Raw genomic sequence first — 26955 nt, forward strand, 5'->3', positions numbered from 1 at the left:
TGATTGATGTCTTAATAACATTTTTGTCCTAACGTTTTGCAAACATTGTGGTAACATTACTTTTAAATGTTTTCTGAATATTGTGAAACTGGTAGGTTTTTTTTTTTTTTTTTTTTTTAAAGGTTTGATGTATTTCCAACTTTTTATGTATTTTTCGAACATTTATCATTTTGCAAATGTTATGGAAACGTTAGTGTTTAATGTTCTCTGAACGTTCTAAAACAAGTAGCACTAATGTTCCACTAAAACATAAAAAAAAACTTTTCATGAATGATGTACAGATAACATTTTTGTGCTAACATTTTGCAAACATAATGGGAACGTTACTTTAAATGTTCTCTGTACACGGTGAAACATATAACATTTAAACTAAACTAAAACTAGGACAATCATGAACAATGTATAAATAATGTTTTTGTGCTGTTGTGCAAATATTACCAGAAACTATTTTTTAAATGTCATCACGTATTAATGTACTTAAGATAAAAGTTAAACTAGATTATTTCAAGTTCCAAGAAATGCATAGACAACATTTTATGCTACTGATTTTCATAACATTATTAAGACTAGACAAACGTTCTATGAACGTTACTGAAGGAACATTTGGTAATAACTTTGAGAGAACGCTCTGAGAACAATCCCCGTTAGCTGGGCAATAATGTGAAAATTACACCGGTTTTTGCAATTGTAATAAATTTTAAGGAGATTGAAGTGCTGCTGCGGTCAATAAAAAGCACAGAGCACTAGGTTACACAGCATACACATTTCCAAATGACCTTTATGCATCTTCATACCTTCATGGATTGAGATCACAGTGCCAAGTGTCAGTCAGGAAGGTGTACAGCTCGACCCGAGAGGACCGTGGGTCAGTGGAAGCATCTTCTCCGGCCTGATGGGTCACACTCCTCCTCCTGACGGATGAATCTAGGTTCAACAGATGCCCGGTCAACTGTGATGAGCTGGAGCTTGGTGGAAGTTTTTTATGATTCAGGAGACACAGAAATACAGGGATGGATGGAAGTAACACAAAACCACCAATTGTAAAGTAGTAGAGAAAGTGAAAACTGACAAAAGAAGTGACTAACCTCATATTAATGCTGAATGTTTTGTATAGAGATGAGAATAAACCTATCTGGGCCATAATGTTTGCTGTGCTGGCAGATCATGCGTTCAAAGAGATGACTCAGGATCAGCCGGAAATATTTCTGAATATCGCAGGAAGCTTTGACCCTGGATCAGTTATTCAGGTCAAGGAAAGAGGGCATGACGTGGATTTATCACGAGCTCAAAGGACAACAGGGCAGTTATCATGAGAATACAAATCATTTAAGGTGCTTTTTTTGTGTAGCGTGTTAGAAAGAACTATTATTATCCCAGCGCCCTCAGAGTTGAGGGTTAAAGGTCACTGAACATTTAAAAAATGTTGTCACGTGACCTCATTACATTGCATGTTTAATTCAGCAAGTTGCATCTAGTTAACTTAATAAATTGTTGCATTGCACTTTTGATTAAAGCAAACATTTCATAACTTTGGCTGTCAGATTATGAATCAAATTTGTTTTAAATATAATAGCTGGTATTAGTTAATTCACCAAATTCTACCTGGGAAGGTAGTTTCTGTCAAGAGAAAAAAAAACGTCACAACTTTTTATCAATTCAGACCTTATTTCATGCAATTTTGAGTTTACATCTCCCAACTCTGACTTTTTCCACGCAATTATGAGAAAAATCTGAGTTGCATGATATCAACTCAGAATTGCACAATATAACCTCAAGAAAAAGACATTTCAAAATGTAGTACATATTTCCATGCATAGCATACTAAACACTGCAGAGGGTAGCATACTATTCTGAACAAGTTATTTTATATAAAAGCACTGAAATGAATAAATGTAAATGCACAAACCCACACAGACACAATGTTTCATTATGAAAATTTATCTGAGCAAAACATGGGGTGGTAAAAAAAAAAAAAGCTCAAACATTTCTTTGCATCCAGCAGTTCAGAACAAAACATTGGAGCATCGATTCTTCTTCAGTCCAGACAGACGCTCTCTCTTCTCGGGTCACTTTCAGAGTGAACGTCTGTCTTGTAAACGAGAGGGAGAAACTATAATAAAACATACACAACTCAAAACCTAGAAAAGGAAAGGTAACGAAAGGAGGGACTGGAGCTGATTGAGATCCGTTAAACTACAGCATACTGCTGATACAACAGCTCACGAATCCTGTAGTAGTCATCACAGTGGCATCCTTCCAGACAGATGCGGCCCGCTTCCGTCTGAGAGAGAGAGAGAGAGAGCGAGAGAGAGAGAGAGACACAGAGAACCAGAGAGAGAGAGAGAGAGAGAGAGACACAGAGAGAGAGAGAGAGAGAGACAGAGATAGAGACACAGAGAGACAGAGAGAGAGAGAGAGAGAGAGAGAGAGACAGAGAGAGAGAATGAGAGAGAGAGAGAGAGAGACAGAGAGAGAGAGAGAGAGAGAGAGAGAATGAGAGAGAGAGAGAGAGAGAGAGAGAAAGACACACAGAGAGAGAGAGAGAGAATGGAGTCAGTGTTGTACAGCAGAGCAGTGAGGTGTTCAGAAGCATTGCATTGTGGGATACAGTAGGCAAATGTAGTATTTTTCCATAAATACGAAACGATGCCAATGCTGCTTGCTTGTGTGCATGTGTGTATCATGGCAAGATGCAAATGTGCTGAAAGAGCTGCATGTTACAGACACATAACTATATTATTTACACTAGTAACAAACGTCATCAAAGGCAATGTCCCAGAGCTGCTGGATCCAGGTGTGTTTTTTGCTTATAATGAGCCAGCCGCTGATCAAATGTTCACGAGAGATGATTTCTGTACTGTGGGGGGTAATCTGATTCCACTCACCCTCCTGACAGCCACCAGATTATTACACACCAGAACTCCGCCCACAAACTCGGCCTGGATCCCTTCACGCAGCAGAACCTGCTTAAAGTCTGACAGACGAGGCTCGTTGATGAACACCGACTGATGACCCGGGACCTGAGGAGAACACGTGCGTTATTTCCCATGCATGCTCAACAAAACACCTTGTGTGTTCATCTATTCAGGGTTTCTTCAGGCAGCAGATCTATTCGAATGTCTTTTCTCTGGTGATCAGCTGTGGAATATAAAGCTTTATTTCAACCTTCTTCATGAGCTCATTTTATTTCAATTTGATCAGTTTAGCAATGCAGCAGAATTTGTTTTTCTAACCAACAAGCCAGAAATGTAGTGTTATTTCAATATCATTGTGTTTAATATTTAAAATTAGATTTAATTTTTATATTTTTATTTTTTATTTAGTTTTGCTGTGCAATTTTAATAAGTTTATTTTATTAGTTATATATAATGTTAAATATAATATGCCTACATAGTAGTTTTAGTTATTTTAGTAATTCAACAAACATAAAAATGATATACTGCCTTGGCATCTAGCTGAAATGTTTTTTCATTACTACTATTATTATTATTTTTAAACGTGTCTATAAAGTAGTTGTTAATTTTTATTTATTAGTCTTTATTTAGTTTTAATTGTTTTAGTACTTCAACTTAAACTACATGAAAAAGACAAATGTTGCCTGGCAACTAGCTGAAAAACAAATAATTTAATTTAAATTAGATTTTATTTTAATCATTTTCTGTTTAAAATTTTAAAGTTTTAGTAATTTAGTTTTGAACACTTAACAAATTAAGTCATTTGTGGATTAATGCTTATTGGAGACGTGAACCGTTTCACACGATTCAGTTCGATTTGGTGAACTGGTTCAACTAACTTCACTAAGAAGAACCGGTTAAATTGAACGAGTCGTTCGCAAATCGGACATCACTAGTTGGAAATGCGAGTTATTGAAAACGACCAGGATAGACTATTATAGCATCTATTTAGCATAGCAATTATATAGTTATTTAGATTATTTTGCGTAGCCTACGTAGTTAATTAGCATAGTTGTTAGTGTAATGTTAGTAATTTAAGAAAACACAGTTAGTAGCATAGTATTGCATCAGTTAGGATAGCTTCAAGTTGGCAAAGATTTATCTGTATTTAGTACAGTGGTCAGGATGGTACGTAGATGTAGTGTTGCTGGTTGCGACAGCACTGCTGGACTGCATAGTTTTCCAGCAGACTTTAAAATTAGGCGCCAGTTGTTGCATGCACTTGGCCTGGAAGACCGCAAGTTCCCGCCTAGAGCTGAAGTGTGCAAACTGCATTTTACGCGGGATTGCTTCTCCAACTCAATGGAGGTGTAAATGGGCTCCTCCACACAGCTCTCGCTGGAAAGCGACGCAGTGCGGGATTTGATATGAACAGACACCGCGACATCCTCCACATCAGGTGAAGGTGGGAGAGGAAAGTCCTCTACTTCAAATGAACGCTCTGTTGCAAAGCTACATGCGTCACTACAGTCACTCTCTATTTTAGCGACTCTGATAACAGCTGTCAATCAATCCGTCACAGTGGGTCTCAGGTTCACGCCCCACCCGCTCAGCCCCGCCCTCGGTTCATCCCCTCCATCTACGCTGTGCTCTGCCCACTTTTCAGCATTTTTCAAATATTGCCAGTGGGTGGAGTCAGGCTCTGACCAGGGGTTTAGTTACCATTTAAATTTAAAGTAGGGGTGCACCATTCAAGACCGGCCGATCGTTAATGCGCATCTCGCCACAGAAGCTGCGCAAATAAACGCTGATGATGAACGTGGATTTGCGCATCTTCTCTGTTAACAACGGCTCTGTGTAGAAACAGCTGCTCTATGTGAAATCACGCAACTGATGGAATTTACTTTAATTTTAGTTAGTATTTAGTTTAGTAATCTTGTCTTTTTTGTTTATATTTTTTAGTTTCAGTAGTTTTAGTACATCAACTAAATGAAAGTGAGAAATGGCATTTGGAAACTAGTTGAAATAAAGTAATAAAAAAAAAGTAGTACCGTATTTTCCGGACTATAAGTCGCACTTTTTTTCATAGTTTGGCTGGTCCTGCGACTTATAGTCAGGTGCAACTTATTTATCAAATTTAATTTGACATGAACCAAGAGACTTGAACCAAAATAAAACATTACCATCTACAGCTGCCAGAGGGCGCTCTATGTTGCTCATTGCTCCTGTAGTCTACACTGGGCAGCATAGAGCGCCCTCTGGCGGCTGTAGATGGTAATGTTTTCTCTTGGTTCTTGGCTCTAAATAAATGCGACTTATAGTCCGGTGCGACTTATATATGTTTTTTTCCTCGTCATGACGTATTTTTGGACTGATGCGACTTATAGTCTGAAAAATACGGTATATATTTTTATATTTTATTTAAGTTAACTTTATATTTTTTTCCCAGTACCAATAATGGTTGTAGTTCTAGTTGAGAGTAATATTGAGGTTAACGCTCTGGTTTGTGCTGTATTTGCTGTGTCTCTCACCTCATTAGCAGGCAGCGGCTCCAGTGTGGGAATGACGTCGCTCTCCTCTGAAATCTCCCGCTCGTCTTCTCCAAACAGAGTCTTCATGGCCTGCTGGTTAGCAGCGGCGCTGGGCTCAGTCGTCAGGTCCGGCGTGACGTCCACAGCCGGTTCTCCATCCTCCGTCTCCTCTTTGGCGTCTCCCATCTCTGCGATGACACCCGTGTCCACTTTCTCCACCCGCATGTCCAGAACGCCATCGATCCAGGCCAGCTCCGTGTCTTTAGCTTTACAGAACTGCAGCGAACTGACCAACGAGTCCTTCAGTCTGACCTACAGTCACAGCTTCATTAGTCTGTGAACATCTCAGAAGTATGCACAAAGATGAAACTATATGTACAGAGAATCATATCATGATTAATCATGCGGTTTTGAAACATTCACAACTCAATGCTCCCAGAAACTTTAGTGAAATATTTGATCTCTTAATATTTATATATTGAGCAGTAAGATGGAGTTTAGCATGTCACACTGAAAAAACAATCACAAAAATATTTTTATACACACACACACACACACACACACACACACACACACACACACACAGAGAGAGAGAGAGAGAGAGAGAGAGAGAGAGAGAGAGAGAGAGAGAGAGAGAGAGAGAGAGAGAGAGAGAGAGAGAGAGAGAGAGAGAGAGAGAGAGAGAGAGAGAGAGAGAGAGAGAGAGAGAGAGAGAGAGAGAGAGAGAGAGAGAGAGAGTGTTTTCTAATTATTTTGAGTTAAAGTTTTAGTAACGTTTACTTTTTTGTTTATCCTTTTTAATGTCTATGTAGTATTTCTCATTTATTAGTTTTAGCTAATTTCATTTTGGTCATACTTTAACAAACTTAAAAAAGAGAGAAATGTTGCCTTGGTGACTAGCTGAAATAAAATAAGTTTAAGTCAATTGTTATTGTTGATATTTTGAATTAGATTTTATTGTTATATTTAGGTTTTTTTTTATGTTTAGGAATTTTGTTGTGCGTTTTGGTTATTTTTTTTTAAATTTTGTATAAAAAATGTGTATATTATGTGTATACACATTTTTATATAAATGTGTAGATAATAGCTACTTTATTCATGCCAATGGGAAATTAATTTTGTTAATTTTTTACATATATTTTTAGAAATTTTTGTTCTTACCCAATATTAATTGAGACTAAATGGAATATTTATATTTAAATATATATTTAAATATTTATATTTAAATATATATATACCATTAAATTTGTTACACCATTAAAATAAAAAAAATAAAAATTTAAAAACAAAATTTCAAAGCAAAAAGGTGATTAAAAAAAAGTTATTTCAAATTATACAAAAAAGTTTTCGTAATTTTTTCACTAACGAAATGTAACAAAACAAGAACTCTTAGTTAAAAAAAAAAATTATGGTCCTGATTATATTTTTACTTTGCAAAATGCAATGCTGATTATATATATATATATATATATATATATATATATATATATTATTGTAGCAATACTCAGAAAAACACAGTATGGGTCAAGATTATCGATTTTTCTTTTATGCCAAAAATCATTAGGATATTAAGTAAAGATCATGTCCCGTGAAGATATTTAGTAAATTTCTTATCGTAAATATATAAAAACTATATTTGATTAGTAATATGCATCACTAAGAATTCATTTGGACAGATTTAAAGGCGATTTTCTCAATATTTAGATTTATTTTGCACCCTCAGATTCCAGATATTAATATAGTAGTTATCTCGACCAAATATTGTCCGATCCTAACAAACCACACATCAATGGAAAACTTTTTTTATTCAGCTTTCAGATGATGTATAAATCTCAATTTCGAAAAATGTACACTTAAGACTGGTTTATCATCTTAGTTGGAGTTTCTCAAAGTGGTTTATATATATATACGTTGTTGAAACACATATAATTGTTTAGTTCAGGTTGTGTGTGACAGAGAGAGTTTTTACCTGGTAAATATGGGTCTCGCTGGTGGCGTCCACCGTCTCCTGCAGTTTTGGCAGGTAAACTTTGATGTCTTTCCCGCTGAAGGCCTTGCAGGACTCGGCCAGGTCCTGGCTGGCCTCCGGCGGCCCGTGAACGATGATCAGCTGTCTGGGTTTCATCTGGTTAATGATCTTCTTAATGGAGTCACCGTCAGAACGGCCTTCATAATCGATGTACGAGACTCGAGCTCTGAGGAACACAACAGATGAATCAATACGCCATATCTGGGTCAGTCTGCCATTAACGTATGACCAAACAATATCATTAGAAGTGTACATATATCACAACACTGACAGAGATGAATCTGACCAATCACAGTATGATAAGTCTATAATGAAATGAAAGTATTTCACATTTTTAGATTCAAACCCAGAGTAAAGTTTTTTTTTTTTTAACCAAAATATTAATAAGAGATTTTTTCACATTAATTTAAAATTAGTTGTATATTATTAGGATAACAAAAACATATGCAACTTTCTAATTACAATATTTACTTAATGTTAAAATATATTTTTTACTTGTTAAAATATATTGTTTACTTATTTATGAAGATTCAATACCTGTAAAATGACACCATATATTGTTTAATTACTTGTTTAATAAGTTAAAAACTTATTTAATGAGATTTTTAAAAATGGTAGGAACCTAAAAAGGTCTGGCATGTTATTTTAATTATTAGATTTCATAATATAATAATTATGCATCATTTTAATTAATCATTTTACTAATTTCCAATACCTTCCATGCATTACATTTACACTATAAAGCAGATATTTTGTGTTGACATGCTGAAATGTTTATTTCTTTCAGAAATATCATTTTCATTCTTATGTTTGAGGTAATTTTATGCGTTTTATATATATATATATATATATATATATATATATATATATATATATACTTAAGCTTTAAAATTGATCAAATGATAAATGTAGCATATACAAATACATATACGTATACCCTCACCTAAAGGATTATTAGGAACACCATACTAATACTGTGTTTGACCCCCTTTCGCCTTCAGAACTGCCTTAATTCTACATGGCATTGATTCAACAAGGAGCTGAAAGCATTCTTTAGAAATGTTGGCCCATATTGAGAGGATAGCATCTTGCAGTTGATGGAGATTTGTGAGATGCACGTCCAGGGCACGAAGCTCCCGTTCCACCACATCCCAAAGATGCTCTATTGGGTTGAGATCTGGTGACTGTGTTTGCCATTTTAGTACAGTGAACTCATTTTCATGTTCAAGAAACCATTTTTAAATGATTCGAGCTTTGTGACATAGTGCATTATCCTGCTGGAAGTAGCCATCAGAGGATGGGTACATGGTGGTCATTAAGGGATGGACATGGTCAGAAATGATGCTCAGGTAGGCCGTGGCAATTAAAGATGCCAAATTGGCACCAAGGGGCCTAATGTGTGGCAAGAAAACATCTCCCACAACATTACACCACCACCAGCAGCCTGCACAGTGGTGACAAGGCATGATGGATCCACATTCTCATTCTGTTTACACCAAATTCTGACTCTACCATCTGAATGTCTCAACAGAAATCCAGACTCATCAGACCAGGAAACATTTTTCCAGTCTTCACCTGTCCAATTTTGGTGAGCTCGTGCAAGTTGTAGCCTCTTTTTCCTATTTGTAGTGTAGATGAGCGGTACCCGGTGGGGTCTTCTGCTGTTGTAGCCCATCTGCCTCAAGGTTGTGTGTGTTGTGGCTCCACAAATGCTTTACTGCATACCTTGGTTGTAACGAGTGGTTATTTCAGTCGAAGTTGCGGTTCTATTAGCTTGAATCAGTCGACCCATTCTCCTCTGACCTCTAGCATCAACAAGGCATTTTCGCCCACACGACTGCTGCATACTGGATGTTTTTCCCTTTTCACACCATTCTTTGTAAACCCTAGAAATGGTTGTGCGTGAAAATCCCAATAACTGAGCAGATTGTGAAATACTCAGACCAGCCAGTCTGGCACCAACAACCATGCCACGCTCAAAATTGCTTAAATCACCTTTCTTCCCCATTCTGACATTCAGTTTGGAGTTCAGGAGATTGTCTTGACCAGGACCACACTCCTAAATGCATTGAAGCAGCTGCCATGTGATTGGTTGATTAGATAATCGCATTAATGAGAAATTGAACAGGTGTTCCTAATAATCCTTTAGGTGAGTGTATAAAAAGTAAATGCAGGTATTCTTTTCTATGAACTTTCATGCAGAATTTTTTTCCCCTTATTTCTCATTATTAGTAATAAGAGTCAGACTGCTGCTGAAATGAACCCTCACCTGATCTCTAGAGTTTGTGTGACGCTGGTACATTTGGTGGGGACGTCGGACAGGTCCTGCTCCATCGGCTCCTCTCCGTTAGTCAGTCCGGACTCCAGCTTGCTCTTCTCCTCTTCTGTGGCCTGGAGCTCAGGAACCAGAAACTCCTCGGGCCTGAGGGTCAGAGGTCAGGGTCAGGGGTCGTTGCAGAGTAAATACAGAACAAGAATCATAAGATGAAACAGAAGGTAAACAACAATACAGATCAGAAACTTTATGGAGTAAACAGTAGCTCTAATTGTTCTCGTTCACCTGATGATTTCTCCGTACTCGTCCCATTTGATTCGCTCCTCGTGTGTAGGGAACATGGGGTAGGACTTTTTGGCCTGTTTGAAGAAGCTACCCTTCCTCCCGCCCTCGCCCTTCATCATCAGGTCGTGATGTTTGGTCTTCACCACCACCGGCTGCTCCAGATCATCGTCCATATCGCTCTCATCGCTCGAGTCCATGTCCACCCTGATCAACACACAGCGCTCTTATTAAAACACCAATGGGATTATTAAACCAGAAACATGCGTAGAAGTGAAGAAATCATAAAAGAACAGGCTGTATAATATATAACATCCTCTTGAACCCTGGTGCTCCCAATATCTTTAGGTTAACATGAATATTATTGCATAAAGATCATATTTTAGGTTTTTGACTTCAGTAGTTCCTTTTAAAGGTTTCATATATCATCTCATATAACCTTGATTAATTGCTATATATATATATTTATATTGTAATTACACACCACAGGACATTGTTAGGACATATCAACTATTTAATTAAAAACATTATTATTAATAATAATGCAATAAAACAACAACAATAACAGTTTTGCGGTTTTAAAACTGAATTTAAATACATTGTTTCTATGACAAAATATATATTGTGCACCATAATATATAATATATTTATATTCATATAATAAAATGTAACAATTTATTAGTATATACTGACTGGGTTCAAAGAATAATAACGTAAATAAAATAAAATAAATGTGATCGGAAAGTTTCATTGTTTTACTTGTATTCGGCGAGGATGTATTAAATAATTCAAAATTATCTGTAAAGGCTTTATAAACATAACAAATGTTTCTATTTCACATAAACACATTTCCACTCACTCTTTTGCCTGCTCCTGTTTTTTGGCAGCCTCTTTCTTCATTTTCTCTTTCTCTGTGTATTCCTCTAGTTCTCGTCCTTCCAGTCGACAACGTTTTCTTATCTGGATTAGTTCAATGAAAAATAAAAATTAATCTCTAAGAAAAACTAATCACACATATGGTTTTCCTAGGTAAATGTGAAGTTCGTGATATTGATATTTCTTTGACGTCTTTCTGTGGTTGAAACACTGATTGAGTGTGAATAAAATTGACAGAATCTGAATGCACAGACAGCTCAGACACTAACATAGTCCAAATGCACCACTGGAGTGTTAATTGTGGTCTTGCAAAACTGTTTTTGCCAAATATAGAATATTTCCGGTTGCTGAAATTTCAGTGCATCACTATTGCAAAGTGTCCCAGACTTTATGCTGATCTTAAAATTAAAACTGTTAATTGCGCAATATTTTTATTTTTTTATTTTAATGCATAATTGTTTTTTGCAATTAACACAGTTTGGTGAGGGGGTCAGGTTCAGCGAGGTCTGCATTGGTATGCTATGGTTAGGAAGATGCAAAAGATAATTAAATGGTGTCTGAGAACACGTGCACATACACAGAAAGCCACTTAGCTCACTTTTACAGAACAAAAACACTAAATTAAAAAAACACTTAAGTAAAAATTCCCATTTTTGTCAAGTTACCTTCTAAATACTCTTAAATGAGTCAAAAAAAAGTCCTAAATGACCATCAAAAGTTGGGAGAAAACCAAATGTGTCAGCATTTAAAGAGAAACCTGCTGCAATCTGTCATCGATTTAAATCAAAGAAGAAAAGATTATTAAGTGTTAAAAAAAATAATGGCTTTCTATTACGCTGTAATGTTGAATGCCTATAATCATGGCTATAATTGAGTGAAAATGCATTTAATAGAGATTATTATGAAAATGAATAATAGGCTACTGAGTAAAACAATGTCACTAAACACATTTGAATAATTGAACATTTAAAAACATTAAAAAAATGTTCTTTTCAAATCCATTTGAAGATTGTGCGAAATTATGAGCACAAATATATTATGTGATTATTTAAGATTACAGAAAAATGTTCAATTAAAGGTATAGTTCACCCAAATATGAAAATTCTGCCATTAATTGCTTTGTTCATCTTCAGAACACAAATTAAGATATTATGAATGAAATCCGAGAGATTTCTGACCATCTGACATAGTCCATGTGAAATCAGCATCTCAACTCTAATTATACGAAGCTACGAGAATATTTTCGTGCAAAAAGAAAACTAAAATAATGACTTTATTCAACAAATCAACTCCTCTGAGTACCTGTCCCTGAACGTAAACAACGCTGCTGATGGAGAACACGCGTGTGCTGTGCCTTGTTCACATTCGGAGAAGGCATGAGCATGAGTACTCACTAAAATTTTACAGATGTCCTTACTATATTTCTAGGTCTGGGAACATTTCAGTTGCGTTGCTGTCTATGCAGGGTCAGAAAGCTCTCGGATTTCATCAAACATATCTTAATTTTTTGTGTTTTGAAGCTGAATAAAAGGTGATTATGAGGGTGAGTGATTGATGACAGGCTGAACTATCTATTCCTTTAATGTAATCAGCTGTTTTTAATGTATTGACAGCACAGTGATGCAGTCCAGGGCCTCACCTCCAGCTCAATCCTCTTCTCGCCCGGGGTGTCTATGAGGTAGCGGGCCAGCGTTCCCGGTGTGGTCCTGTAGGTGAGGATGACGGAGTTCTTGGCGTCCTGACACCACTCTATGAAGAGCTCTCGTGAGAAGCCGGACTCCAGGTCGGGCTGACTGCACAGAACCACCTTCGGGCTGGGGACCCGAGACAGATCGGCCAGGCTGTGACAGAGAGACAGGTGCCGAAACTGGAAAGGGTTGTTCCTCTTGTCCTCGAAGCATCGCATCAGTTTATCGCTCATCCACTCCACCTGTGAGAAAACACACTGTGAGCTTTCTGATTTCTGACACGTCTCGCTACACGTGCAAACTCATTTTTACCTTTAGAATGGGATTTTTACACAATAACTTTATTAAGTAGATTCATCACTTTTATGTCGAATTCTCATTTATTCAATAAATCGAATTAGAAACGATTGAATCAGTCGGTAACTGAATCATTAACTAAACAAACTCAGTTTTATTCAGTAACGAAGCACTGCTATGTAGCTATTGTTTGGATGCAAAAGCCATTGGGAAAAAAACGACGTAAAATGGTAATTATGACTTCTGACTTTTGTACATTTCTCAATTTTTTTCAAATTTCAAAAAAAAAAAAAGTGTACATTTTTTGTTATAATTGGCAATTAATAACTCGTAAATTTGCAAGAAATTCTGAAATATATAAATTCTTCACAAAAATGAGTAGAAGAAAAAAAAACTTTATAAATTCCGAGAAAAAAATTCTACACACTTCTGAGAAGTCACGATTCTTAGAAAAAAAAATTCAGAATTCTTTACAATTTTGAAAATAAATAATCAGAATTCTTACAACTTTGAGAAAAGAAGTCAATTCTGAGAGTATACCTGCAAAACAGAGACAGTTTTTTTTTGCAGTTTATAACTCACAATTCTAAGAAAAAGAATTAAATGTAACAAAATATAAACTTTTTATTAAATGAGCCGTTTCATCAAATAAATATAACATTTGCAATCGTGCTGATATTCTGGAAAACAGCACTCTTGTTCAAATAATATTGCTTAACTATATTGTTTGATATAAATTTAAGAAAAAAAAAAGCCCTGTCTGTTTTGAACTTCGGGGGCATTTTTTTATTTTAATGCATAACTGTTTTTTGCAATTAACACAGTGTGGTGAGGGGGTCAGGTTCAGCGAGGTCTGCAGTGGTATCCTATGGTTAGGAAGATGCAAAAGATAATTAGCTTAGCTCACTTTTACAGAACAAAAACACTAAATTATGTAAAAATTCCCATTTTTAGTGAGTGTCCTTCTAAACACGGTCTTAAATGAGTTAAAAAAATGTCTAAATGACCATCAAAAGTTGGGAGAAAACCAGATGTGTGTCAGCTTTTAAAGTGAATTTCGGGGGCATTCAGACGACATTAAATATGATGCAGCGAGAGCTGTTTGTTTTTTGCAAAGCGAGTGACATACTCTATAATGGCAGCTTGCACATCATTAAACAATCCTGATATTATTGTAGACCACACTGACAACATTCCTGAAGGATTCGACTGTGACGGAGAGACCTGGGACTTTGAGAACTCCACCACGTTGTAGCTGACGTTGTTGAGCAGGGCGAGCGAGTAAACGCCCAAACCTGCGTCTTTGGTCCTCCAGATCTGATCCAGGAGCTGAGCCAGTTCCAGCACTCGCCCCGCCGTGTCCACAGAGATCAGCACGTTCCCGTCGCCTCGGAGCGTCTCCATCACATTGGCTGGAAGAGAAGGTCAGATATCACATTCATCCAGAATAACAGCATCAGGAATCTGCTTCACTGCAGCTGGTGGAGGCTGAACTTACTGAGCAGCTGCTCGTCGCGCTGTTTCCTGCGAGGCTGAACATACGAGGCGTTGAAGGAGTCTGTGATGAGGAGAGACGGTCTGCTGATGTTCTCCAGCGAGCAGCCGTTCAGATGACTGATCAACACGAGCAGCAGTTATTAACCAGAATTAGGAAAATGACCCATTCATTTCATTTTATTAAAGCTACATACTGTATCTATCTGATATTGGTTTGATTTATTTACAGTGATAATAGTTCTGACTTCAGCAATTATTAATTGGTTTTATTATATAAAGCTTTATTAAATATAACTTAATTAATATTTCTAATAAATTTATCAGTCAAATAATTTAAAATTTAATTACTCAAAATATTTATAAAATATCTGAGGAAATAATATAAATATAAATATTTTTTTTTCATATTCAAATAATCTCAAAGTGCTTTAATTTTTTATTTCTTTTTATTATTTATTAACATTATGACCTACAATTTGAGATTGTCTGAATATGAAAATTAAAACAATTTTGTTTGTGTTGATAATTAATGTATAGGTGAATGTGTTTTTTCATAATTTATTTAAATATTAATTTGATATCTAATAGATAACCTTTGAGTTTTTTGTTATTATATTTTGGGTTACATATTACTATTTGAATTGTATAATGGAGTATGTTTATTTCCCTTTATTAAAGCTACTTTTGTATCTGATGTTGGTTTGATTTTTAAATAACAGCCATAACTGTTTTGAATTTAGCATTGATTAATTAGTAAATAATAATGTTATTTATCTGATCACAAATTATTATTTGAGAAAATAGCACTGTGTGTTTTTATTGGGTTAGGCGAAAATAATAGCTCATAAAGGATAGAAAATATTAATTTGAGGTTGCAAATGTTGCCTCTTTATACATGAAACTTTCTGATGCATATTTCTTTTATCTCCAGGTGATTTCTTTCATACTTACATCTCCCTCTTGTGGTTGAAATCCACAGCATAGATGATCTCTTCCTCTCCATCCTTCACTATTTTCCAGATAGTGCCACCGATCATGTGACCCGCAGGAAGTGGGGTGATGGACAGACCGTGACCTTTTCCTATTCGTTGATAAATTAGGAGTAACTTACAAGATGTCCAAAAGAACACATGATCATGCTTTTGGATTATTAAAGCTTTTATTAACCATCAAACCATCAAAGATTTTCTCTTTTTGCACACGTGCATGAGGACGTTTTCTCACCTTTCAGGTTGACGATCTGAGAGTATTTCAGCTGCTGGATTTTGTCAAAAGCTGTATCGACATCATCCAGAGTGAACAGAGTGAAATCTTCTGTGTTGTGTCGAGACTATGAGATCAAATTAATATTTCAATGCCTCAAAGCGAGAAGTATCGAACACTACAAATATGTTAAATTCAACTAACAATAAAAGTCTATGATGCATCATAAATCTCTGTCAAAGTAAAATTATTTTAATAAAGTGAAGCTACTGCATAATACCACAAAAAAAGGTGTTTTTCTCCAATACGTCACATTTAAGTCTATTAAATCTGACTTTATTTTCGTACTTTATTATTACCGTAATTTGAAAATAATTCAAATAATATATAATATTTGCTGAACTGCCTTTATGCTGATTTCAATTTTTACTATAGTAAATCATAATAATAATAATAATAATGGGAATTCAGCTCAAAAGTTAAACATCTGGATGCATTACAGTTATAGGTAGTTTTGGGGGAAATGTGCTTAATCATTATAAAATTTTATATTTATTGGGCCAATAATTAGGTTCATTTTCCTTATGCAAAAAAAAAGTATTTATTTTAAGGTAATGCAGGTCGCATTACCTTAAAATAAATACTTTTTTGTTATTTATTTATTTATTATTATTACTTTTCTTATTATTATAACTAAATTTCTCAGAAACAATCAATATATTCAAAATTATATTTTGAATGATCAATTATCAATTAATTTAAAATAAAAAAAAAATTTTTATTAAATACCAGAACATTTTTAGATCGAAAAATTACAATTAAATACATTTAAAAAAATAATAATGTTTCAATTATTTATTTAAAATAAAAATAATCATGGAAAAGGGATTTAATATGAAAATACAGATTTTTGTATATTTGTGTTAATTATTAATACATATGTGAATGTTTTTATTTTTTCATCATATAAATGTTGTCATGAACTGTCATGCCTTTTCATTGTAAATGACTAATTTGACCCAGTATTTCAAAGAACCGTATTTCAAATGTATGAGCTAATGAGAATCAGTGCTTCCATTGAAGCCGGTCCATCTCACCTGATAGAGATCGTACATGAACATCTGACCCATCTTGTAGACGGGGATGGTGGCGTAGATGGTGCAGTTGAGCCCCAGTTTGCCCACAGCGTACGGTAAAGCTCCCAGATGCAGAGGATCTGGATGAGAGAGCAGCACTGCGTCCACCTGATGCACATACCTGACAGACACAGGACAGGAAATACACATCACATGCAGGAAGTGACCTCAATAACACCTCCTCATCGCCCAAAGATCGTACCGCTTCAGGGAGTCTATGATGTCCATGGAGAAACTCTCATCCCAGCCACAGTCCAGCAGGAAGCGGAACTCATCCACCTGTAACAGGTAACACAGAGCCGATTCCTCCTGCACTCCGGAAAGAGCCGTCAGCTTGATGATGGACGTCATTCTGCCGTCTGACCCATGGATGCACACAAGAGATTATCAGTAAATGACTCACATTTAGTCTTGAGCATTTGCTTGAATGAAAAGTCTGGTCCTAAAAGAAAAGCTCCACGTTTTTGGACATGTATAATGGCAACAACATGGTATTTTCTGAAGAACTTATTCATAACATGGTATGTGAATATGGAAATCAATCATTCAGGACAACATTACTGTATTGTATTCTGTATTGTAATGGCACCACAATAGAAATCCTTTTAAATGGAAAGAAGACATTACTATAATCATGATATCTCATTATATTTATCCAAATACTATGGTAATATTATCTAAAAGCCAGCCAATTATGATACATTAGTCATGAATATGCAAGCAAAAAAACATAAAACCAGGCCTTTACATTCAGGACTCGTATCGAGACAACTGTTTTTTCATAAACCTACATCCATGATACAGTAACTCAACTTTCAGAATAATCTGAACTCAATGAAAACACACTGCAGCCAAACCAATGAAGAGATTTACTTTAAAACCTGACTTGCTTTATGTACTTTAAAAGGTGCATACCCGTGTCTCGTTAGATTGCTTTTGATCTCAGCAGGTTTGGTCAATAATAATTTGTGGAAATCGCTGAAAAATCATGTTTCAATTCTTAGAAGCGTAATGTTTCAGATCTGCGGCATGAGAGAAGCAGCCATTACTGACGCTGCAGACGTCACTGGACTCTACCACTGACAACAAAAAGGGGGCACTCACAAATCCTTAAAGGTATACTCCACCACAAAATAAAAATTTTGTCATTAATCACTTACATCCATGTTGTTCCAAACACGTAAAAGAAGACTCAGAAGAGCGTAAGCTGCCTGTGTTCAGCATATATTCTCCAAAATGGTGCTAAGGTGATTTGGTGGTTTTTGTTTTATTTGCGTACAAAAAGTATTCATGTTGCTTTATAACTTTACAGTTGATCCACTGATGGCAGATTAACTATAATATTGATGCTTTTAATACTTTTCTGGACCATGACAGTGTAATTTACTTGGAAGTCTATGGGACAGTCTCAAGCCTCCCCGGTTTTCATCCAAAATATCTTCAATTTAATTAAAGACGAATGAAGATTTTATGGATTTGGAATGACATGGGGGTAAGTGATTAATGACAAAATACTCATTTTGGGGTGGAGTATCCCTTTAAGAAAAGTCTCATAAAGCGTATTGTGGAACATGGCTCACTTTTTATTAATATCAATACAACACGTTTGAATTAAATCCATCTCTAAAACGTAAGTTTTGATGAGAAAAGTACAGTATAAAAGTACAGCCTTTCTACTATGAAACTGTAAAAAAAATTGAATTTATGAAAAAAAGTATATATATATATATATATATATATATATATATATATATATATATATACAGAAACCTTTCAATATTGTGGAAAGGAGAGATTAGCACCTCCCTTTTCTAGTTGGTACAGTCCTGCTAATGCTGCTCTGCTAATAACACAGAGGAAACTAACGTTAGGTAAATTACTTAAAATTCATATATATTTATTTATAAAACGTGTTTTAAACTTAATTGTCATTATTAAAGTTAAGTAAACGTTTATAATGATTTTCAGCGGACGTAATGGGATTAAAATCTCGTGTTTATGTGAGGACAGTAACAGATGTGTAGATGCAGTCACCTTCACATCAACAAAAACATTATATAAGTGATGATTGCTTTCAATATGCTATCTATATTTCGATGTTTCATTTAAGTCAGTAGATAATAAGTTTAGACTAAGTTTCTGTAGACAAATTATTGAATGCGACAGATTTGCTGTATTTCATTGACTTTAACTCCACATAACTGAACAATATTTCACGACACATTTCATTCTTATTATTATTTATTTTAACCATTTAAGCAGAAGCCATTAATCATTGAACTCAATTTATACCTGTTTTCGGTACTTTACAATAAGGTTCATTATTGAGCTACTTTAGTTAACATCAATTAAGCAAGAACAACACTTCTACATCATTTATAAATCTTAGTTAATGCATTAATAAAGTCAAAAGTGTGCTTGTTAACACTCGCTAACGCACTGTGAATTAACATGATCAACTGTATTTTCATTAACCTGTTAATTGCCACCTGGCCCCTCCGTGGGCCCCCTACATTTACTTCACTATATTACAATTAAATCCTAATCTAATCATGACAAACTAAATATCTTTGGAAAGGTCGAAGATTCCTAAATAGATATTTGACCAATCTTTTTTGTTGAAAATGATGTAGGAAAGTAATAGGTTAATTTATGGCATGGGTGCACCTCGAAAACCTACATCATACCAGGAGTTCTGACCTTTGTCAAAAAAATAAATAAATAAATAAAAAAAGTCATTTTTCTCTATCAAACTTTAGAAATCATCAGAAATTATATATCACTTGAAAACATAAAATCTCAAAATTCATCCTTTGAATGAATTATACAAATTTAGGTTTGCATCATGCACTTTCCAAGCTAAAGCAAAAAAAAAAGAAGTAATACCTAGTTCGTTGTTGTTAATAAATTAACTAACACTGACTGTTGTAAAGTGGTACCCTGTTTTCTTTAAATCACAGTCATCATGGTGAACTTCGTAGCAGCAGTTCGTGAGCACTGGGTCAATATCCTGGTCCCTCTGGGTTTCGTCATCGGGGTTTATCTGGACCGATGGAATGACCAGAAACTCACAGCATTCAGGAACAAGAGTGCTTTATACAGCAGGTCACACGACTTCTTATAAAGATGTCTTAAAACCAGAGCGTGCCTTTATAATGACTGAATATGTAACTTTCTGATTTCAGAGAACTGAAGCCTGGTGAGGAATACACCTGGAAGTGAGACTCCTACAAATATATATTGGACCCTCTATGTGTATATTGTCTGTTCTTCCACCATGTTTCTGATTGCAAGCATGTTGGTGCAATAAATTTTGCATTTAGTTCCGTAACGCCTTGTAGTTTTTATTTACAGCACATTAAGGACGAGTGATGAGAGATTTTATGAGTTGGCTGGTTTCTATTCAGTCCAAACTCATGATATTGAACGATACTGAACTATTTTAGCATTGGTGCAACTATAACTGATTGAACAGATTATTAAGCATTTGTTTTCCCAAAATGTTTGGAAGGCCTTGTCAATGTATAATAACATTTTAAGCTTAAATTGAGCAAACACCTATAAATTTCTTTTTATTTTTTTAGACTTACCATAACTGGTCAACAGGATAAAGAAACCTCAAAAATACTCTTTGGTTGATTTCTAAAGATGTTTTATACACATTGTAGTTACAACAGATGATAAATTTATGACATAGGACACAAAATACTGGTTTTATTCAGCTGTGAAAGGTTTAGCTGTGTGGATCAGTCCCTTCTCAAAGAGCAGCTCAGCCAGAGACATCTGCAAAACGACATTCATTTCAAACTCAACATAATACGCACGCATTAATATATAAAAGCTAAGTCCTTAAGTATAAAACAAATGCAGTACCTTTGCCTCCATTGTCTCACATGGCAAACTGGCCACAGAAACAAACTTGGGATATGAATGAATCAGAAACTCCATGGCATCTATGTGCTGTTAAAATCAAACCTGATCAGTCCACTGCTTAAAGAAGTTCAAAGCTGCAGTCATTTCAGACAAGAGTGCATGCTTACCTCTGCTTTCATCTCAATGCTCTTGGGTTCTGCTTTATGATAGACTCTAGAGTTCTCAGAAGTGTAAAACAGAGACACAGTGTCTCCATCACTGCACAACCTATGAAAACGTGATTTTACATTAAAATAATATTTATTACAACAAACTGAATGTATATCCCGATAAGTTCTCTCATCACATTCAGTGCAGAATACAAATTCACTTTATGCATCTTACAAAACCAGATTGAGAAGACTGATCAGGGTTATAGAAAATACTGTGTATTGGTACCTTGCAGCTAGGGCCCCTAAGAGTCTGATTTGGGTTTGGCCCTTCAGTTGAACAGTCACATCAAGGGCCAAACCGTCTCCCCATCGAGCAGGAGCCCCGTACACACTGCTGGCCTTCTCCTCTACAAAACACACACAAATGCATTTTACTGAAGGAGTATTTCAGCTTTAATCCTATGGAAGGTAATAGAGAGTTTTCCCCCCTCAAAATTCTTACTTTTTCCTTACAATTTGTGAGTTTATATTTCACAAATTCATATTTTTCTCGCAATTTTGATGTAAATTACGAGATACAAACTCAGAATTGTGAGATTCTGAGAAAAAAAATAAATAAATCACAATTATGTGTTTGCAAAGAAGTGAGAAGAAAAGTAAATTCCGAAAAATAAAAACAATTACGAAAAATAAAAGATTTGCGAGGTGTAAATTGAAAATTTTGAGAAAAATAAATAAAAAATTGCTAGATATAAACCCAAGATTCAGGGGAAAAATTTGTGGAATGTAAACTCAAAATTCTGAATACAAATTTTGCATTGTAGGATTTAAACTCAAAATTATGATTGCAAAATGTACTGAGAAAATGAAAAGAAAAAAGTCAGGATTGCGAGATATAAACCCAAAAATCTGAGAAAAAGTCTGAATTGGAAGGTATAAGCTCAATATTTACAGAAAAAATCAGAACTGTGAGATGTAAATGGAAAATTCTGAGAAAAAAAAAACAGAATTTGGGAATGTAAACTAAAAATTCTGAATAAAAATGTTGCATTGTAGGATTTAAACTCAAAATTCTGAGAAAAAAAAGTAAACTACAAAATGTAAAGTCAAAATACAAAGACAAAAGTCAGAATTACAAGAGATAAACTCAAAATGTAGAGAAAAAGGTCATAATTGCGTATTGTAATCTCAAAATTCCAAGAAAAAAATCAGAACAGAGATGCAAACTCAAAATTAGGAGTTGCAATTTGGATATATACACTAAAAGAGATTTAACATACAGTATAAATTGTCATTTCTGTAAAACTGGCATATATTTAGACATTTATCGGACAAACCTTTTATGAAACTTACAAAACTGGTTTAAGTTTATATGTCTGACCTTTCAAAAGGGATGTTTTAAAGCAAAAACACACGCTCTGATGCCCAGCAGAGGTGTTAATGTGAGACTCACCAGCGCTCAGCACCGGAGGAAGACAGTCGTGCAGGAAGTCTCTGGCTTTCTGATCCACAGCAGCATCGACTGGAGCATAGTTGACCAGTTTCTTCATCAGGCCTTCAATATGTGCAATGAATTTGTCTCTGCGTGGGTCTTCCTGTTCACACGCACAAGTGATTTGTGTGTCGGTAAAGCTCAGGAACGAACAGCCTGTGTATTAATGAAGTAGAAACACAAGTACCTTCTCAGAGTTCTGAACTCCCATGAACTGAAGGTAATCGAGCGGCAGTCCCTTCCTGAACTCAACGTCTTCCTCCATCGCGATCTCCAGAGCTGCCGGCATCAACTGCAAATCAAAGACATCCACTGGAGTGATGATATCTAATCTGAATGAATCTTAAATAGAAATATCTAGTTCATGTTTCACAGGAAAGAGGGATGTTAAATGTGCTTAAATCATTCAAGATTCATCGACTGATTCATTTTGTGAGATTCACTTATCAATCAAGATTCATCGACCGATTCATTTTGTGAGATTCACTTATCATTCAAGATTCATCGACGGATTCTTTTGTGAGATTCACTTATCATTCAAGATTCATCGATTGATTCATTTTGTAAGATTCACTTATCATTCAAGATTCATCGATTGATTCATTTTGTAAGATTCACTTATTCAAGATTCATAGACTGATTCTTTTTGTGAGATTCACTTATTCAAGATTCATCGACTGATTCATTTTGTGAGATTCACTTATTCAAGATTCATCGACTGATTCAATTTGTAAGATTCACTTATCATTCAAGATTCATCGACTGATTCATTTTGTGAGATTCACTTATCATTCAAGATTCATCGACTGTTTCATTTTGTGAGATTCTCTTATTCAAGATTCGTCGACCGAATCATTTTGTAAGATTCAGTTATCATTAAAGATTCATCGACTGATTCATTTTGTAAGATTCACTTATCATTCAAGATTCATCGACTGATTCATTTTGTGAGATTCACTTATCATTCAAGATTCATCGACTGATTCATTTTGTGAGATTCACTTATCATTCAAGATTCATCGACTGATTCATTTTGTAAGATTCACTTATTCAAGATTCATCGACTGATTCATTTTGTGAGATTCTCTTATTCGATATTCATCAGTGATTCATTCAGAGGTAAAAGGTTGTACTTTAAGGAGCAGATCTCCCCAGCTGTTCCTCTGGAAGGAGGAGACGGTGATGTGCATCGAGTGAGCGTCAGGCAGACAGTCGCCCTGATGAATGAAGCCACGAGGAAAATACAGCAGATCGCCAGCTTCCAGCACCACGTCCATGATGGGCTGCCCAATCTCGTCCTGACTGAAATTAGCTTTAGGAGAAACGCATCAGAGAGAGAGTTTATCCCCTTTATCCTCGTTAATATGACCAGCCATGTACATAATGACTGTACTTACGACTGGACACCAGTGGCAACACTTCATCTTCAGATCTGAGGGACGACAGAGGCGCTAATAGTTAATACTGCAAGATTATTATTTTTTATTTATGGACATGACAGCTGAAGTTTAGAGGACCCAAAAAATGTAATTTACAATTTATTCACCATCAGGCCATCCAAGATGTAGAAGAGCATCTGAGAAATGTATCAATGCATTACTTGCTCAGCAATGGATGCTCTGCAGTGAATGGGTGCCGTCAGAGTCCAAACAGCTGATAAAAACATCACTATAATTCACAAGTAATCCCCACCAATCCAGTCCATCAGTTAATGTCTTGAAGTGGAGTGCTGTGGATTATTGTGATGTTTTAAACAGCTGTTTGGACTCTCATTTTGACGGCACCCATTCACTTGCAGAGGATACATTACTGAGCAAGTGATGAGATGCTAAATTTCTCCAAATCTGATTAAGCGACAAACTCATCTACATTTTGAATAGCCTGAGGGTGAAAATTAATAATTGTCAGGACATTTTGGATGAACTGCTCCTTTAAAGCATAACTTATCGCTCACCGAGGGTTGTACACTCTCCAATGCTTTTTCCCCTCCAACTGCAAAATGAATGCCTCTATATCATCATAGTGAGGAGCGAAGCCCTGCGTCCTCGCTGGTGTCAGATATCTGAAAACATGTTACAGTTATACAATAACCGACAGAAATTTTAGCAAAAGAATGTAATAAAATAGTGGTTCATTGAATCATTGTCACATACACATTTGCACCCGCCATACTGCCAAACTTCTCCTGAAGAATAGAGAGCACTTGCCACACAGTGGAGGAAAACGCTTGAGGATTGAGCATTCGGAGAGAACAGCCGCTCTGACAACAGAAGAACAACAACATGTGTGAATAAACTTCAGACTTTAACAGTGAAGCAAACATTGAGGCTTTACATATACGTTATTTATATTGCACGAAAGCATATCACAACCTTTATGCTTCTGTATCGTATAGTTTGATGTTGAAAGGATTTTCAAACATTTTAGAATGACTCATTTATTTGATCAAAAATACAGTAAAAACAAAAAAATATTGTGAAATATTATTAAAATTTAAAACAGCCATTTTCTATTTAAATATATTGTAAAATGTAATTTATTTCTGTGATGTAAAGCTGAATTTTCAGCATCATTACGCCAGTCTTCAGTGTCCTTCTGTGTCAGGGAAATGTACCTCATAAAAATCCCACACCGTGTACGGTAGAGCTCTTCCTGGAGGATTGTGTGTCTCTCTTTTTCCATTTGTGTAGCTCGTCACATCCAGGTTCACTCCATACTGGACATCATTCTGAACAAAACACTGATCATTACATCTCACAGTGACATTAGAGATACTAATTCTTTCTAAATCAAAGTATAAACTACTTACATTTCTTAAGATGCGGTCAAACTCAGCCGTCGAAAAGAGTCCTTTGTAATATTCTGGATTCTGTCGTTGGATAAGAATCGGTTTCTTCTCCCAGTTCTCTCTGTAATGTGGAAAGAACAAGACCTGTAACTCATCTTTGATCCAAAGCGACTTCTAGAACACGCTGTGGATGAATTATTAAGTAGTTATTAAGTAACTAATTCCGGCTGGAAAGCAGCTCTACAGAAGACAATATTACCAATATTCAGCTCAATGTAGTTCAATGCTAATTCAACTCTATGCAAGCCCTTTTCCACCACAGAAAAAACTTTGTATCTCATGATTTAGACTAGATTTTTTCCTCAGACATGCAAGATGTAAACACAGAAACTGCAAGAAATTAACTTAGAATTTGGACTTTTTTTTTCACAATTCCGACTCTTTTCTCAGAATTCTGTTTTTGTGTTTCTTTTACAGTTATAGCAACTTTTTACATCACAATTCAGACTTTTCAGTTTATATCTGAGAAGAAAAGTCAGAAATCAGAATTAGGTCATTTATAAACAAGCAACTGTGAGTTTTAGTTTTTTTATCCAGTGGTGAAAACAAGCTTCAATACAATTTAGTTCAGTAACGGGGACGATGTTACGAAATCCATCAATTAAGAAACAATTTTTCTCACACCTGAAGAAGCTCTTGTCTTGGACGGGGTATAGAAGCCACTGGAACAGTCTGTTAGCTCTCTCTCTGCTGTTGTTGACCTTCGCCAGATCTGTCAGGAGCACATCAAGAGCTGGACCGTCAAATCCTTCACCGTTATGTTTCTCGCAGTACTCCTGCTGGAAAAACAAAAGACCATGAGCTTCAAATCTCTTTTCTTTTTTTTACGAAGTCTTCTTTAGACAAAGTTTTTAGACACTTACAGACTTTGATTTCTCCTCATCACTGCTGCTGAGCCTCATACTGGGCTTCAGAGGCTTCATCCTTTTCTTTTTATTGGATTTCTTGTTTGGTTGGACGCCATTCTCCTTCTTTTTGATTTTCTTCGCTGGCGGAGAGTTTGCCTGCAAGGCAGAAGTCATGCAATTACATTCACAGCCCTTACAAAAAAATAGAAGTAATGCCATGATATATATTTTTTTTATTTAGACCCCAAATGTCATCACTCTGGTGAGAAGGCCCACAAGCTAAAGAGAAGCAATATGTTTTCATGAATAAAGACCACATTTATACAGCTAAAAATTAATATTATATGAAAAATATTTTATTTTATTTTAATTACTTTATTGTATTATACTGTTAGATTTATTACAATCATTTATTTTTTTTACATTATTTGTAGATTTTTTTTACACTGTTTGTCTAACCTTTTTCATACACCCCAGTTTGACAGAGTAGGAATAACAGAGTATACCAGTTTTTTATGATTATTAAATGCTACCTAAAGAATTCTGTTTTGTTGGCAAAGGAACAGAGACGTTTTGTCCAATGTAGGCACAATACAGTATATTATATATTTATTTATGGATTATATATTATTCTATAATATTTTCTTTCATGCAGCTCCTCATAAGCAAAAGTTTTACCTGCACTTGTGGTTTTGTTCCTCCTGATAATGACTGGTAAATAGATAATGCGGACATGTGTTTTCTTTCCATGGCTCAGACGTGAGGAGCAGCAGACATCAGACACGTGAGCGCTTTTCTTCAACTGGAGTCAACACTGACAACCTGCGCTCACACTGCCACCTACTGGTCTGGAGCTCCAAATACATGTTTCAAACAATTTCCTCTTACAATATCCGCGTTTGTAATATATCAAACACGCAAATACACGATTATCAGTAAATTATTTATTATAAATTAATTTTATGCCGATATATTACTAAAAACATTTGTAAACGTACTTTCGCGTTCTCCTCTCTGAGCGCTAGATGGCAGCA

General features: G+C 35.5%; 2 protein-coding genes across 3 annotated transcripts; both read right to left on the bottom strand.

Moving 5' to 3' along the window:
* Positions 1-1922: 1922 nt before the first annotated feature.
* Positions 1923-17781, bottom strand: LOC113068612 (cleavage and polyadenylation specificity factor subunit 2-like). The gene is made up of 15 exons (XM_026241391.1): positions 17624-17781; positions 16911-17067; positions 16670-16829; positions 15594-15699; positions 15321-15450; positions 14371-14486; positions 14097-14284; positions 12527-12817; positions 10871-10971; positions 10015-10218; positions 9724-9876; positions 7395-7620; positions 5426-5737; positions 2886-3020; positions 1923-2281 (listed from the first exon to the last, which is right to left on the bottom strand). Exons 2-15 carry the CDS (start codon positions 17057-17059, stop codon positions 2189-2191), a joined length of 2364 nt encoding a protein of 787 aa, XP_026097176.1. The 5' UTR covers positions 17060-17067; positions 17624-17781; the 3' UTR covers positions 1923-2188.
* A 2562-nt stretch (positions 17782-20343) lies between these two features.
* On the bottom strand, positions 20344-26734 carry LOC113068613 (ribosomal oxygenase 1-like). 2 transcript variants are annotated; one of them, XM_026241394.1, is made up of 15 exons: positions 26600-26734; positions 25937-26077; positions 25698-25849; positions 25035-25134; positions 24840-24953; positions 24379-24485; positions 24180-24287; positions 23623-23657; positions 23359-23537; positions 22413-22517; positions 22187-22328; positions 21020-21140; positions 20749-20848; positions 20582-20668; positions 20344-20491 (listed from the first exon to the last, which is right to left on the bottom strand). In XM_026241394.1, the coding sequence occupies exons 1-15, from the start codon at positions 26669-26671 to the stop codon at positions 20423-20425; spliced, it is 1632 nt and encodes a 543-aa protein (XP_026097179.1). In that variant the 5' UTR covers positions 26672-26734; the 3' UTR covers positions 20344-20422. The 2 variants fall into 2 exon arrangements, with proteins under 2 accessions (XP_026097179.1, XP_026097178.1); XM_026241393.1 differs by having other exon boundaries at positions 25698-25852.
* Between the last annotated feature and the right edge of the window lie 221 nt (positions 26735-26955).

The sequence above is a fragment of the Carassius auratus genome, linkage group LG45M (assembly GCF_003368295.1).
Source record: "Carassius auratus strain Wakin linkage group LG45M, ASM336829v1, whole genome shotgun sequence".
Lineage (NCBI taxonomy): Eukaryota > Metazoa > Chordata > Actinopteri > Cypriniformes > Cyprinidae > Carassius > Carassius auratus.